Source organism: Somniosus microcephalus, chromosome 6, assembly GCF_052327205.1.
Source record: "Somniosus microcephalus isolate GS21.2 chromosome 6, FLI_Smic_1.0, whole genome shotgun sequence".
Classification (NCBI taxonomy): Eukaryota; Metazoa; Chordata; class Chondrichthyes; order Squaliformes; family Somniosidae; genus Somniosus; species Somniosus microcephalus.
Genome location: NC_140992.1, coordinates 260,751,216 through 260,764,574, shown reverse-complemented (window position 1 = coordinate 260,764,574; position 13,359 = coordinate 260,751,216). Strand labels below are relative to the sequence as shown.

At 48.7% G+C, this 13,359-nt stretch overlaps 1 protein-coding gene across 2 annotated transcripts in view; it reads left to right on the top strand.

Annotated features, from left to right (window-relative positions):
• gse1b (Gse1 coiled-coil protein b) overlaps window positions 1-13,359 on the top strand; it is a 692,985-nt gene that overhangs the window by 317,520 nt on the left and 362,106 nt on the right. For both annotated transcript variants that reach the window (XM_085991808.1, XM_085991807.1), the window contains exon 2: window positions 10,831-11,005. In XM_085991808.1, coding sequence (XP_085847934.1) covers window positions 10,831-11,005 — 175 coding nt within the window. The remainder of the gene's footprint in view (window positions 1-10,830; window positions 11,006-13,359) is intronic.

The following is a 13,359-nucleotide window of genomic DNA, read 5'->3' as shown; positions in this document are numbered from 1 at the left end:
CTCGAGCAAACAGGACGAACTCTGCAGGACTGAAGCCTTTTAAAAAGGGAACATCTATGACCTGCAGTGACAGATTGAAATTTAAGAGAATATCTACGGAAGGTTTGAGGCTGTAACGAGATAAATTGGGGTCACAGCTTTAAACATATTCCATATGGCTGCCAGGTCATTTTACGCCACGGAAACTAATTAATTTTCCTTAGCTGGGACAGCTCGTGAGCATGTATCACGCTGCAAGTCCTCAGTGTGGATTGATGCGGGGCAATTAAATGTGTTCCAGATCCTGCAGCATGCTTTTTTTTTCCTGGGCTCTGATAAAGTCAGTGCCGTGCCTTTGGAAAACCAGCGTCTTAAAGGGGCATGATTGTGGTTTGGGGTGAGGTGGGGTGAGTGGGGCGGCCGGGGGGGGGAGGATATTGAGTTCCTGCAAAAGCCACAGCAGCCGCCTACTGAAAGAACTGAGTTTGGAAGCTACGCAAATAGTCTGCCAGGAAAGTCTGTGCTGCCGATAACCCGCAGTTTACTGCATGTATTTTTTTTTAAAAGACTACGACAACTTGCATTTCTATAGCGCCTTTATCACGTCGTAAAAAGGCCCCCAAGGGCGCTTCACAGGAGCGATTATCAAATGAAATTTGCCACCGAGCCACATAAGGAGATATCAGGACAAGTGGCCAAATGTTTGGTCAAAGGTGGAGGTTTTAAGGAGCGTCTGAAAGGAGGAGAGGTTGAGAGGCGGTGTCAAATTTTGTTTGATAAACGCTCCTGTGAAGCAGCCTTGGGGACGTTTTACTACACTGAAGGCGCTATATAAATGCAAGTTGTTGTTGTAGTTCGAACGTGGGATTTTCCTGGCTCCAGCGACTCAGAGGGCCCCCTCCCTTTTCAAAAATGCTTATCTGTTCCCTGCTCCACTCTTTCCAGTGTAGGTAGTTCTGACTCTGGCCTCTTGTGCCTCCCCCCACCGCGCCCCCCCTGGTCCTCGCTCTTTGCCTCCCCATTGACAGCCGTGCCTACAGCCACCTCGACCCAACACTCTTAAGATTGCTTCCCTAAACCCCTTCGCCTCTCCACCTCCACCCTCCCCCCATCTCCTTTAAGACCCTTCCTTATAATTTTGTTCACTCCTCCTAATCTCTCCTTCTTTGGCTCAGTGTTCATTTTTTTTCTTGACTATGCCTGGGTGAAGCACCTCGGGCCATTTGTCTGGTGCTATTAAAGGTGCCACATGCAATTAAGCTGCGCGGCTGTGCAGCGGTCTGGCGCTCCCGCGCAGGCCGCATTGCCAGCTTTGCAATGGAGAAACCGCGCATGCGTGGAAATTGGAATGGGCCGCGCAGCCTGTTAAAGGGACCGTACACCCAAAATAAATTTGAGGGAGCATTGGCCATATCAATGCAAGTTGTCATCAGACACTTCAAGTATGTTGGGCCAGTGTTATAGTGAAGGTAATGGTTGAGCTGATAGCCATTGTTGCCGGCATAGCAACAATGATTGCACTGAAAGCAATTCATCCCTTGTCAAGTGTTTTGGGACATCATAAGGTGCCAGATAAATGCAAGCCTTTTCTTCTGTTTTTTTCACACAAGTCCGCATTGTATAACTTCAAATCTGGCACATTTTTCTCCTTCCTTATCTCTGTTTTAGACTCTGCCTGCACTTCTCTTTGCTATCTCCCCATAATTTCGATTTCCTTTCCGTCTCTCCACTTTGGGTGCGGGCGCCAATTCTATGTTCCTCCTCCTAACAGTTTCAGGTCCTGCTCCTTCTCGAGACTTGCTTATATTCACCAGTGACAGGAAGAGGTTTTCTTGTTCCTTATGACACACTGATCTCTCAATATGGAAGAAATGCAGGAGCGGGTCCTTGCTGTTCGCTGTGAACCCCATTTGGTGCCCGAGCGAACACCAAGGATTTAAACGTGGGCGATGACCCACAACGCCAGCAGACGTCGAGGCTGGGGGCCAGTTTAAAAATGTCAAAACTGAGATTGATAGATTTTGGTTGGGCAAGGGTATTAACGGATATGAAACCAAAGCGGGTAAATGGAGTTAAGATACAGGTCAGCCAAGATCTCATTGAATGGCTGAACAGGCTCGAGGGGCTGAATGGCCTCCTCCTGTTCCTATGACGCCCATCATTCTTCGTTACCAAAACCCTGGTGATAAGGCCTGGCCTTAGGTCCCCAACCTACGTTCCCTGACATGAATCTTGTCATTCATGTGGAAATGACTTATGAAGTAATACTGGGCGGCCTGCTGGTGGCGCTGTCCAGGGAGAGTATAAATACTCGGGCACGGGCCCAGCTTGCTCAGGACATTCTTTAACAGGAACTAGTGAAGGACACAACCAGACCTCCATGTTGAAAACCAGTAGTTGATTAAAGCCTTGTTTAATACTCCGACCAAGTACCTAGTAGTTTTATTACGTCATTCCCCATAAGCTGTGCAGTGGCGCAGCTCTCTGCCGGTCCCGTACAGCCCCGGGGACCGGCTTTTTGAAATGTTAAAGTTCGTGCACGGGCGAACCTGTGAATGGGCCGCGCACCCAAAAAAAAAAAATTTTTTTTTTTAACGGGGAACATTGGTCCCCACTTGTTGACTGCCACCCCTTGACCAATAAGGCCTACTTCTGCTATTGCCACTCTGTGACTGGCTGCTAGGAGTCTGAATGACTGATCCCGGGAGACTTCCCCTCTCAGGGAGTAGAATTTCATTTACGCCAGGCACCTCCACTGGTTGGTTTGACCGAGATCAATGATTCAGCATCATGGGGAGTGAGGGCCCGTTGTGTTTGTATCCCATTTTGCTGCTTCTTCAACCTGCTATGCACCATATCATGCCTTTAAATGATTAGTTTTGCTGGGATTTTTTATCTTGTCAAGGAGAGATTGGGTCGATTGGGCTTATATTCGCTGGAGTTTAGAAGAATGAGAGGGGATCTCATTGAAACTTATAAAATTCTAACAGGACTAGACAGACTAGATGCAGGAAGGATGTTCCCGATGGCGGGGGAGTCCAGAACCAGGGGTCACAGTCTAAGGATAAGGGGTAAGTCATTTAGGACTGAAATGAGGAGGAATTTCTTTATCCAGAGAGTGGTGAACCTGTGGTATTCTCTACCACAGAAGGCAGTTGAGGCCAACTAATTAAATATATTCAAGAAGGAGTTAGATATATTTCTTAAGGCTAAAGGGATCAAGGGATATGGAGAGAAAGCAGGGACAGGGTACTGAATTTGGATGATCAGCCATGATCTCATTAAATGGCGGAGCAGGCTCGAGGGGCCGAATGGCCTACTCCTGCTCCTATCTTCTATGTTTCTATGTTTTCTTTGGAAGCAACGTAATTTGAGGGAAGTCAAATAGTTTTTTAAATTTTACACTCATCCTATAGGTTTGAAAGTGTGGGTGCATCAGGCCGAATGCGGGCAATTTGGGATTTATTTGGACAGTGCACAGCTCCTTGTGGCCTGGAATGATGCTCATGACCAGATGAGATGAGGTGAGGTTAGCCATGTTTGGGTACAGCCGAATCACTTGGGCTGGGCCCTCCTGAGTGAAGTAATAGATGGTGCACCAGCCAGTGTCTTTTTTAAAAATTTGTTTCCAGGACGTGGACAGTGTTGGCAAGGCCACATTTATTACCCACCCCTCGCTGCCCTCATTGTGTGTTGTAGCAGCCCGCTTACACAACTGAGTGGCTTGTTGGGCCATTTCAGAAGGCATTCGGAGTCAATCAGGCTAGAACCACATGCAGGGCAGAACATAGAAACATAGAAGATAGGAGCAAGAGTAGGCCATTCGGCCCCTCGAGCCTGCTCCGCCATTCAATGCGATCATGGCTGATCATCCAAATTCAGTACCCTGTCCCTGCTTTCTCCCCATATCCCTTGATCCCTTAAGCCTTAAGAAATATATCCAACTCCTTCTTGAATATATTTAATGAATTGGCCTCTACTGCCTTCTGTGGTAGAGAATTCCACAGGTTCACCACTCTCTGGGTGAAGAAATTCTTCCTCATCTCTGTCCTAAATGGCTTACCCCTTATCCTTAAGCTGTGACCCCTGGTTCTGGAACAGGGATGGGTGGCAAGTATCCTGAAGGGCATTAGTGACACAGTTGAGTTTTTTCCCCCTCCCTGGTACCAGTCCACAATTGACCATTTTTGAATCCATTTTCACAACTTGCCATTAGCGGGATTTTAACTCTCAACCTCTGGCTTGCCCATGCAGACACCGCCGCACCATGGAGGAGAGTAAATTACGGGGAAGATATGTCATTTATTGATGCCAGCAGACCTCTTGCAAAGCTGATCTGCACTTTTCTCAGCTGTACAAAATTAGTTTGGGCGTGAAATTGAAAACTCCCACGTGCATAATTGGCAGACTATGAATTTGTTCCCCCCTGCTAAATATAGAAAAAGGCTAATTCTTGCCCAGCGTCCGTGTGAATCTGGGATATTTGGCCCCATGATGTGTTAACTGAAGGAAGTAACACTGGTTAGCAGAGGCAAAATGTTTCTGTTAAGGGGAGTGCAATGGTGTTATCTACACTAACACCATCAAAGCCCTTGGCAAAGAGCTGCTCCCTCGCTCCTCAGATCCAGTTCTCCCTCAGGTACATGGACAGCTGGGCTGAGAGATAGATACACAGCGAGAGTTCTGATCTTCAGTTGGGGCCGTGTGATAACGTCAGCCTTTCATTCCAGCCAGAAGCGCTTTCAGTTGGAGAGGGGAGCAGGAACTCTGCAGTAGCCAAAGAGAATGTAATTGCTGCTTTCGCACACAAAACTGGATTGTGGTAGTTTGGTGAGGGCCAGGGAACTTGGCTTTCTTTTTCCTTTCCTGACGACCAAATGTTTGCTGTCACGTTGTTCCACTCTGCACCGGGGCAGTTTGGGCCTGCCCCGCAATTTGAGGTACAGTACCGCGTTACTGACCGGGAGAACTCGGAATTCATTCCCGGCTGCTGCGGACATCTGTGACGTGAGTTGCCAATCTCAACTGAGCCGTGAAGCACCAGCCCGAAAGGGAGGCCCCAGGAGGACCTGCACACCGCTCCCCACCCCACCCCACCCCGAACCACTAATGGCAGCCAAACCCAGAGCTGTGTGGTAACTCCAAGACCATAGGGTGGGGGTGGTGAGAAGGGATTGTTTAAAAAATTGAGGACTTGTGAAAAGAAATGCAAACAATACAAACTGGACTGAAAACAGATGTCAGTCACTGACTGGGAGACACTGAAGCAAATCCTTGAGGGGAATGAAATGCTTTCAACAAAATATTGGAGACTGCCTGTTTTACGCCGTCATTTAACACCCTGCGAACAAAGTTCTCAGAAATCTCACGTTCCGAAGCCACGATTTTGTTAACGGTTCACTCATTACGTTTTCCTGTTTTTCCTTAAAAGAGGAATTTTGGACTTTGGGTTTTCCAGTGTCGTGGTTGCGGGGGGAACAGCAAAAACTACTCAACATAGAACCGGCCTGTAGTTTCCGGTCAGCTATACACAGAGACGCTCGAGACACAAGATAATCAATCACAGGCATGTGGCAGCAACAAGGGTGGCTGGTTTACAGCACAGCCACCATGAACCACCAGCCCGCCGAGGTTACAGAACTTGCAGGGAATTGAGCCCAGAGACTTGAAGGCAATGTTGTGTTGCATTTCCACACTTGCAGCTTGCTGTTAGAGGAGATGAAGATTTGGATTCATTAGTCAAAGCTACAATTGCTGCGTCTGAATTCATCCTTCATAATTACAAATGTCTGATTGGCAAGAGGGGACACCAGGAGACTGCTTGAAGAATGAGTTGGCTCATCTGCTCTGTTTATTACCTCAGGCTTCCAGTCTCAGATTAATGGCTGCAAAAATGGTCCAGAGAATATGGCTGGGGAAAAAAAAAGAGGTGTGAAAAGCTTGAGAGAATTTCATCTGCATTTAAGGTTCATCTTTAGTAAGGTGTCAGCCGTGGCTGAGTGGGTGGCACCCTCGCCTCTTGAGTCTGAAGGTGGTGGGTTCCAGCCCCACTCCAGAGACTTGCGCACAAAAAATCTAGGCTGACACTCCCAGTGCAGTGCTGAGGGAGTGCTGCACTGTCAGAATCACAGAAACCCCACAGTGCAGATAGAGGCCATTTCGGCCCATCGAGCCTGCACCGACACATATCCCACCCGATCCCCGTAACCCCTACACCAACACATATCCCACCCTATCCCTGTAACCCCACGTATTTAATCCCCCTAACACTAAGGGTCAATTTTTTTATCATAGCCAATCAACCTAACCCGCACATCTTTGGACTGTGGGAGGAAACCGGAGCACCCGGAGGAAACCCACGCAAACACGGGGAGAATGTGCAAACTCCACACAGACAGTCGCCCGAGGCCGGATTCGAACCCGGGTCCCTGGCGCTGTGAGGCAACAGTGCTAACCACTATGCCACCGTGCTGCACTGTCGGAGGTGCTGACTTTCAGATGAAATGTTAAAATGTCTACTCTCTCAGGTGGACGTAAAAGATCCCATGGTACTATTTCGAAGAAGAGCGGGGGAGTTATCTCCGGCGTCCGGGCCAGTATTTATCCTGCAACCAGCATCACTAAAAAAGCAGATTATGCCCCTTACACCAGTGCTGTCACTTCGACCCCACCTGGAGTACTGCGTTCAGTCCTGGGCACCATACATCAGGAAGGATATATTGGCCTTGGAGAAGGTGCAGCGCAGATTCACCAGAATTATACCGGGGCTAAAAGGGTTAAATTATCAGGACATGGTGTATAGACTGGGCTTGTATTCCCTTGAGTATAGAAGATTAAGGGGTGATCTAATTAAGGTGCTTAGGATGAATAAAGGATTTGACAGGGAGAAACGATTTCCTCTGGTGGGCCATAACCTTAAAATTAGAGCTAAGCAGTTCAAAGGCGATGTCAGGAAGCACTTCTTCACACAAAGGGTTAGTGGAAATCTGGAACTCTCCCCCCCAAAAAGCTGCTGAGGCTGGGGGTCAATTGAAAATGATAGATGACTGAGATTGATAGATTTTTGTTCGGCAAGGGTATTAAAGATTACGGAACCAAGGTGGGTAGATGGAGTTGAGGTACAGATCAGCCATGATCTCATTGAATGACTAACCATAAAATCGGACGCTCCCTTGGACGCACTCCACTCGCCGTCTGCCATGGCTTCAAGTGGCACTGCAGGATTGAAGGCCTGCCGAGTGTGATCTACCCGGTTTTTTTTTGGCCCGCCCTCACCAAAAATGCCACCAACCGCGTCTGCATTGGTTGTGAAGTGCTTTGGGATGTCCTGAGGTCGTGAAAGGGGCTATAGAAATGCAAGCCTTTTTTTTCCAACGAGTGGGTTGGTTGGGTGCTCCACTGGGCTGTCACTTGCTTGCACCTTTGCTTTCCTTTTGCTTCATTGTCACCCGCCACTTACTCCGCTCATCCGTAGAAAAGAGCGTGAACGGGTTGAGATGCCTTTCAAAATATTGGTTTCCCCGACACTCCCCTTTAATTGACCCTTCCCTTTTCATTTTCACTTGCTTGCAGTTCACCTTTGCCACCATTAGTGTGCTTCCTGCCCCTGTCCCCAAACTATGCTGACGCGTTGACCTCAAAAGCCACCATCAGCCAGTCTAGGCTGTAATGTTGTGCACTTCACGTTGGGTTGCTCCCGTGCTGCCAGCGCAACCAGCGAAAAGGAAGAGAGGTAAAACAAGGTGTTATAAAGATGGGGTTTTACTGCCGTGATCTGAGTGTTTTATGGTTTAGTCTGTGAATGGAATCAAAGTCCGGATGAAATGGGTTTCCATCAGCGTTCTTTGAATCCAGCTTACAATCATAAGCATGGCATTTATAAAAGGGAGCTGAGCTGTAAATTGGTAGGTTCTCATTATCGAAACCAGTGCATGTCAAAGCAGAGCCTGTCGCTCGCGCTGGTCTGGCTGGTGAGGGATCTCTCACTCCTCAACTATGCATTAGCAAAATACTGCGGATGCTGGAAATCCGAAATAACAACAGAAAATGCTGGAAAAAACTCAGCAGGCCAGGCAGCATCCGTGGAGAGAGAAACAGAGTTAACGTTTCAGGTCGAAGACCTTTCGTCAGAACTTGGGTGGCTCACTGTAGTTTTCATTGTGCATCTCCTACTGGTTGACTCCCCTTACTGCACAGTCTTCAGAGATGTGTTTCTCGTCCCCTGACACCAACTTGTGGAGCTCGTTCATGAATTGAATCAGTAGTAAAGATCAGCTGACTGTGTGGCACGCTAGATGTTGACCCTGAAGAGGGAGCTTTCCACCTCCTGGGCTGAGTTTGGTTAGTACCACGAGGTGGAGAAGGACACCCAAGGACTAACTGACCCAGGCCTGTCCATTGAGCAGAGGGTGGGGTAGAGTAACACTGACCGCCCCACCCATGAAGGGGCAGTGGGGAGATTGTACCACCTCCCTGCTCAAGAAAGGTGGCATAACCATGGCATGCTGTCCACTTAGGACTGAGATGAGAAATTTCTTCACTCAAAGGGTTGTGAACCTTTGGAATTCTCTACACCAGAGGGCTGTGGATGCTCAGTCGTTGAGCATATTCAAGGAAGAGATCGATAGATTTTTGGATATTAAGGGAATCAAGGGATATGGGAATCGGGCAGAAAGGTGGAGTTGAGGTAGAAGATCAGCCATGATCTTAGCGAATGGCAGAGCAGGCTCGAACGGCCAAATGACCTCCTCCTGCTCCTATTCCTTATGTTCTAATGTGGCATCCATTGGGAAAACAAAGAGGAGAAAAGTGTTTGACCCATATAGACGAGCATGTCCCATGTTCAAACCTTGGTCTGTGCTGTGTTACCTGATCTGAGCTGCGGCAGTGGTCAGGTTGCTACAGTTGGTCTCGGTGAACAATTGTTAGGGAGAGGAAACCAAGCCAGGGATCCCACTCCCGATCACCATCCAGCAAGGCCCCCTTGAAGGGCGTGTGCTTGGCATCAGTTGAGGACAGGATTAGGCTTGACTCTGCCAGCACATCTGGAGAGTAACCACCTGGCGTAGCAGAGGGTGACTTGTGCCAGTGGAATGTGCTCCAGTGTAGAGTCACTGCCTTCAGGAGAGGGGGATAGGGAAGAAAAAGGGCAAAGAAAAAAACCAAAGGTGAATGAGTTAGCCGATCTCAGTCAGGCACAGCCTTAGGGACGCTATCATTTAGCCCTGCGTTTCTGATTTGGATGACGGGAAAAATTAGCCAGAGTTTTCATTGCTGATTGCCATTCGGTGGTCTGTCTTGGGGAGTACATGTCTATGGGCATTGGGTGAGGACAGTTTGCACTTGGCAGTAATACCCCCATGGTTGAAGAGCCCCCTCATTGTCTAAGCTTACACGTGACGGGTGGCTACTTGGGTGAGGTACTGAAGGGCTGCTGGTGCAGTTGGACCCTTATACCAGTATGGGGCTGTGCCTTCAGCAGGGAAGGGCAGAAGAATGGGAGGGCAAAATTCAAGATGGGAGGGGGTATGTCAGCCGTGGCTCAGTGGGCAGCACCCTCGCCTCTGAGTCAGAGGGTTGTAGGTTCAAGTCCCACTCCAGGGACTTGAGCACAGAAATCCAGGCTGACACTCCAGTGCGGTGCTGAGGGAGTGCTGCACTGTTGGAGGTGCCGTCTTTCAGATGAGACATTAAATTGAGGCCTCGTCTGCTCTCTCAGATGGAATAAAAGATCCCATGGCGCTATTTCAAAGAAGAGCAGGGGAGTTCTCTCCAGTGTCTTGGCCAATATTTATCCCTCAATCAACATCACCAAAACAGATGACCTGGTCATTATCACATTGCTGTTTGTGGGAGCTTGCTGTGCAGAATTGGCTGCCGTGTTTCCTACATTACAACAGTGACTACACTTCAGAAAGTTCTTCATTGGCTGTAAAGTGCATTGGGATGTCCTGAGGTTGTGAAAGGTGCTATAAACTTAAAATAAAATGAGGTTAAAATATAAAGAGGTGGAAGTATCTAGAATTCACCTTGTGGTTGTTACGGATATCTCCTTTTTTTGATCTCATCAAATATCCCCTCCATGCTGCGATTACTGTCCTACTAGCGCTTGTCACTCTCCAGTAACTTGTCCGAGCTTCACCTGTGAGCCTTTACGCTGAGTATCGATAAGCTATTTGATGGGGAAAGCCCCAGCCGATCCTGTCCTGGCCCAATCTCCACACCTGCGCACTTCCAGCCTGGGTCCCTGGTCAGTGTTCAGGAACAGGAACCCTGTGATTCACCTCTCTAACTCCGATAACTGACCCTGGCACCAACCTGGGATCGGATCTGGGGGGGGCCCTTCCTGGTCTCCACTCCTCACAGGATTAACTTTTGAACCGCTGGGCTTCGCTATATTTTAAAAGTGTCCTCTGTCTATGAATCCTTCACTTTATAAACAGCTGTGTCTGCGAAAAGTAGCATTTACGGGGAAGCTAGGTAAACACAGGGATAGAAGGTTATGCTAAAAGGGTTAGATGAGGAAGGGTAGTGCGGAGCATAAATACCGGCATGAACCAGTTGGGTCGAATGGCCTGTTTCTGTGTTGTACATTCTATGTGATTTCCAACTTATCGTGAAGAAATGAAAAGCTGACCTTTTGTAATGTGGGCAGTCGATGCTCACGCTGTACACAGGCTTGAGATAAAAAATGGATTGCACATTGTTCTAGATGTGGTGAAAAGGGAGGTCTGTGCACTGGAGGATGGTGTGCTGGTGGTGGTGGGGGGGAGGCGGGGAGTGGGGGGGAACAGCAGCCTTCTCTTCTAATTGCAAACAGACTAAATCTTCTTCCTTTCCATTTTCATATAGGGTTTGCCTTTGCCGCTTCACCCTTCTGGCTCGAACAAGAAACAGGCGGCGTTGAGCTCTCCTCTGGGCAGAGGGGAGACTTCGGAGGGGACCAAGCAGGCCACCCCGGACAGGATCCCGACCCATTCGCCTCGGCCGACGGTGGAGGCGGGAAGTTTGGACCGCGAAGCCACAAGTACGTGAACATTTGCCTCTTCCCCACCAGTGAGAGACGTATTTTCTTTTTTTAAAAAGATAGAGCAGGCACGTACAGCCAAAGCTCATTAACATGTTGGAATCTGGAGAGGTTGCGCTTGTTATCAGCACTTGCTGTTCAACAGCTGTTGCAGGGAGGCAGCTCAAGGAGCAGTGAACTTTGAACCTCTCTGAACCAGGCTGATGTATAACATGGCAGGGCTGCCTACAGGGGACACACATAGCCTGAGGTTTAGCTGCTTCATAGCTTTTAGACACTGAATAATACATGTCCCCCTATAGGCAGCTCGACGGATTCTAATGTTAGTGCAGTTTGGTTTGGGGTTTGCTCATTTGTATTCCTGTCTCTCGGTCTTTTTTTCCCTCTTACTTGCTTCACGCATTGTTCCTTCCTCCAGCCTAGATGGCATAGTGGGTTCGGGCAGCATGCATTTCTCCGCAACCCACTACTGCTGCCCCTTTGTGACCAGCAGAGATTCAGATTACTGTGACCTTGAGGTCAGCAGTCAAACATTGCATTGTGCGGGTGCGTGGCTTTAATTCCATTGCTGCCACCAATCGGCTGGCACAGTATGTCCTCCCGCATCCTCTCCGAGACCCAGCAAACCATGTCGGCTGAGGGCTGGCAGGCAGCATTCCCGCAGCTCCGCTCCTAGATTTAGACTGGCACTGGAGTCGCTCACTGGCGAGGTCACATTGGCTGGTACGGTGGCGTTGGCCATGTTATAACTCGGCCCGGCGGTTGTGCCTCTTGTTACGATGGTTGTGTGCAGAATGCTCGATTTGTGTGCTGCTTAAATCAGTGGCCTGGGTCGTTGGTCCAGGGGTGCAGGTTGTTGTGGTATTGTGCCACACAAGGAGTTTATGGGGGCAGTTGTAATCTAAGCCGCCCGGTGGGAAACCCACGGGAACGGGCGCAACGCTGGCTTTGCACCCTGCCTAACATTACTGACATGAATCGGTCATTCATGAAAGAAAGACTTGTGAAGTGATGCTGAGCGGCCTGCGGGTGGCGCTGTCCAGGGAGAGTATAAATACTCGGGCACGGGCCCAGCTTGTGCAGGGACATTCTTAACAGGAACTAGTGAAGGACACAACTAGACCTCCATGTTGTAAAACAGTTGATTAAAGCTTTGTTTAATGCTTAGACCAAGTGCCTAGTAGTTTTCTTACATCAATTACTCTCCATTGAAGTCAGGTGAGAGTAATACTGGGCGGGATGTCGGGCTACCCGATCCCGCGGGTGTCCAGGCCGGCGGTTAGGTTAAAATTAACCTTCTTTATCTCTAAAGCACCATCCGGGGCCTGGACTACTCAGACACTGGGTAGTTCTCCATGAAGAAGGGTCGCTAAATACTTACAAGTGAATTCCACATTTCGGGAGAGTGATGCCCGGCACTTACTCAGATTTACCTTGTCCTGTGCCTCTGGATTCCTGTCAGCCTGTTGAAGGCTGGTTCGATTCCAGAGGCTTCCATTTTCCGAGTTGACCTCCTCCTCCTTGATTTACAGGGAGGATACCAGGACTGCGAGGTTATACCTATCAGGAAAGGATGAACAGGCTGGGTCTCTATCCTCTTGAAAAGAGAAGGCTGAGGGGTGACCTAATAGAGGTCTTTAAAATTATGAAAGGTTTTGATAGAGTGGATACAGAGAGAATGTTTCCACTTGTGGGGAAGAGCAAAACGATAGGCCATCAATATAAGATAGTCACCAAGAAATCAAATAGGGAATTCAGAAGAAAGTTCTTTACCCAGAGAGTGGTGAGAATGTGGAACTCGCTACCACAGGGAGTGGTTGAAGCGAATAGTATAGATGCATTTAAGGGGAGGCTATGTAAGCATTTGAGGGAGAAGGGAATGGAGGGTTACGCTGATAGATTTAGATGAGGAAAGACGCAAGGAGGTTCGAGTGGAGTCATCTTTCAAGGACCAAAGAGGCGGAAATAAAAAACATTAGATTAGGCAGGCCAGAAGGAGACACGGGCTAGTCCAGTATATCAGTGCCCTCGTGTTGTAAACTAGTTTGCATTACCAGGCAGGTGTGCGGGTGCGTGGAACAAGCACATCCAGCAGGTGAGTAGTTACAATGACAGATCAGGAGGCCCATGAAGAAGCTGCCATCGACTGAATGGAGATAGGGCCTTGGTGAGACCACATCTTGAGTATTGTGTGCAGTTTTGGTTGCCTTATCTGAGGAAGGATGTTCTAGCCATGGAGGGAGTGCAGCAAAGATTCACCAGACTGATACCTGGGATGGCAGGAATGATGTATGAGGAGAGATTGGGCCGATTGGGCTTGTACTCGCTGGAGTTTAGAAGAATGAGAGGGGATC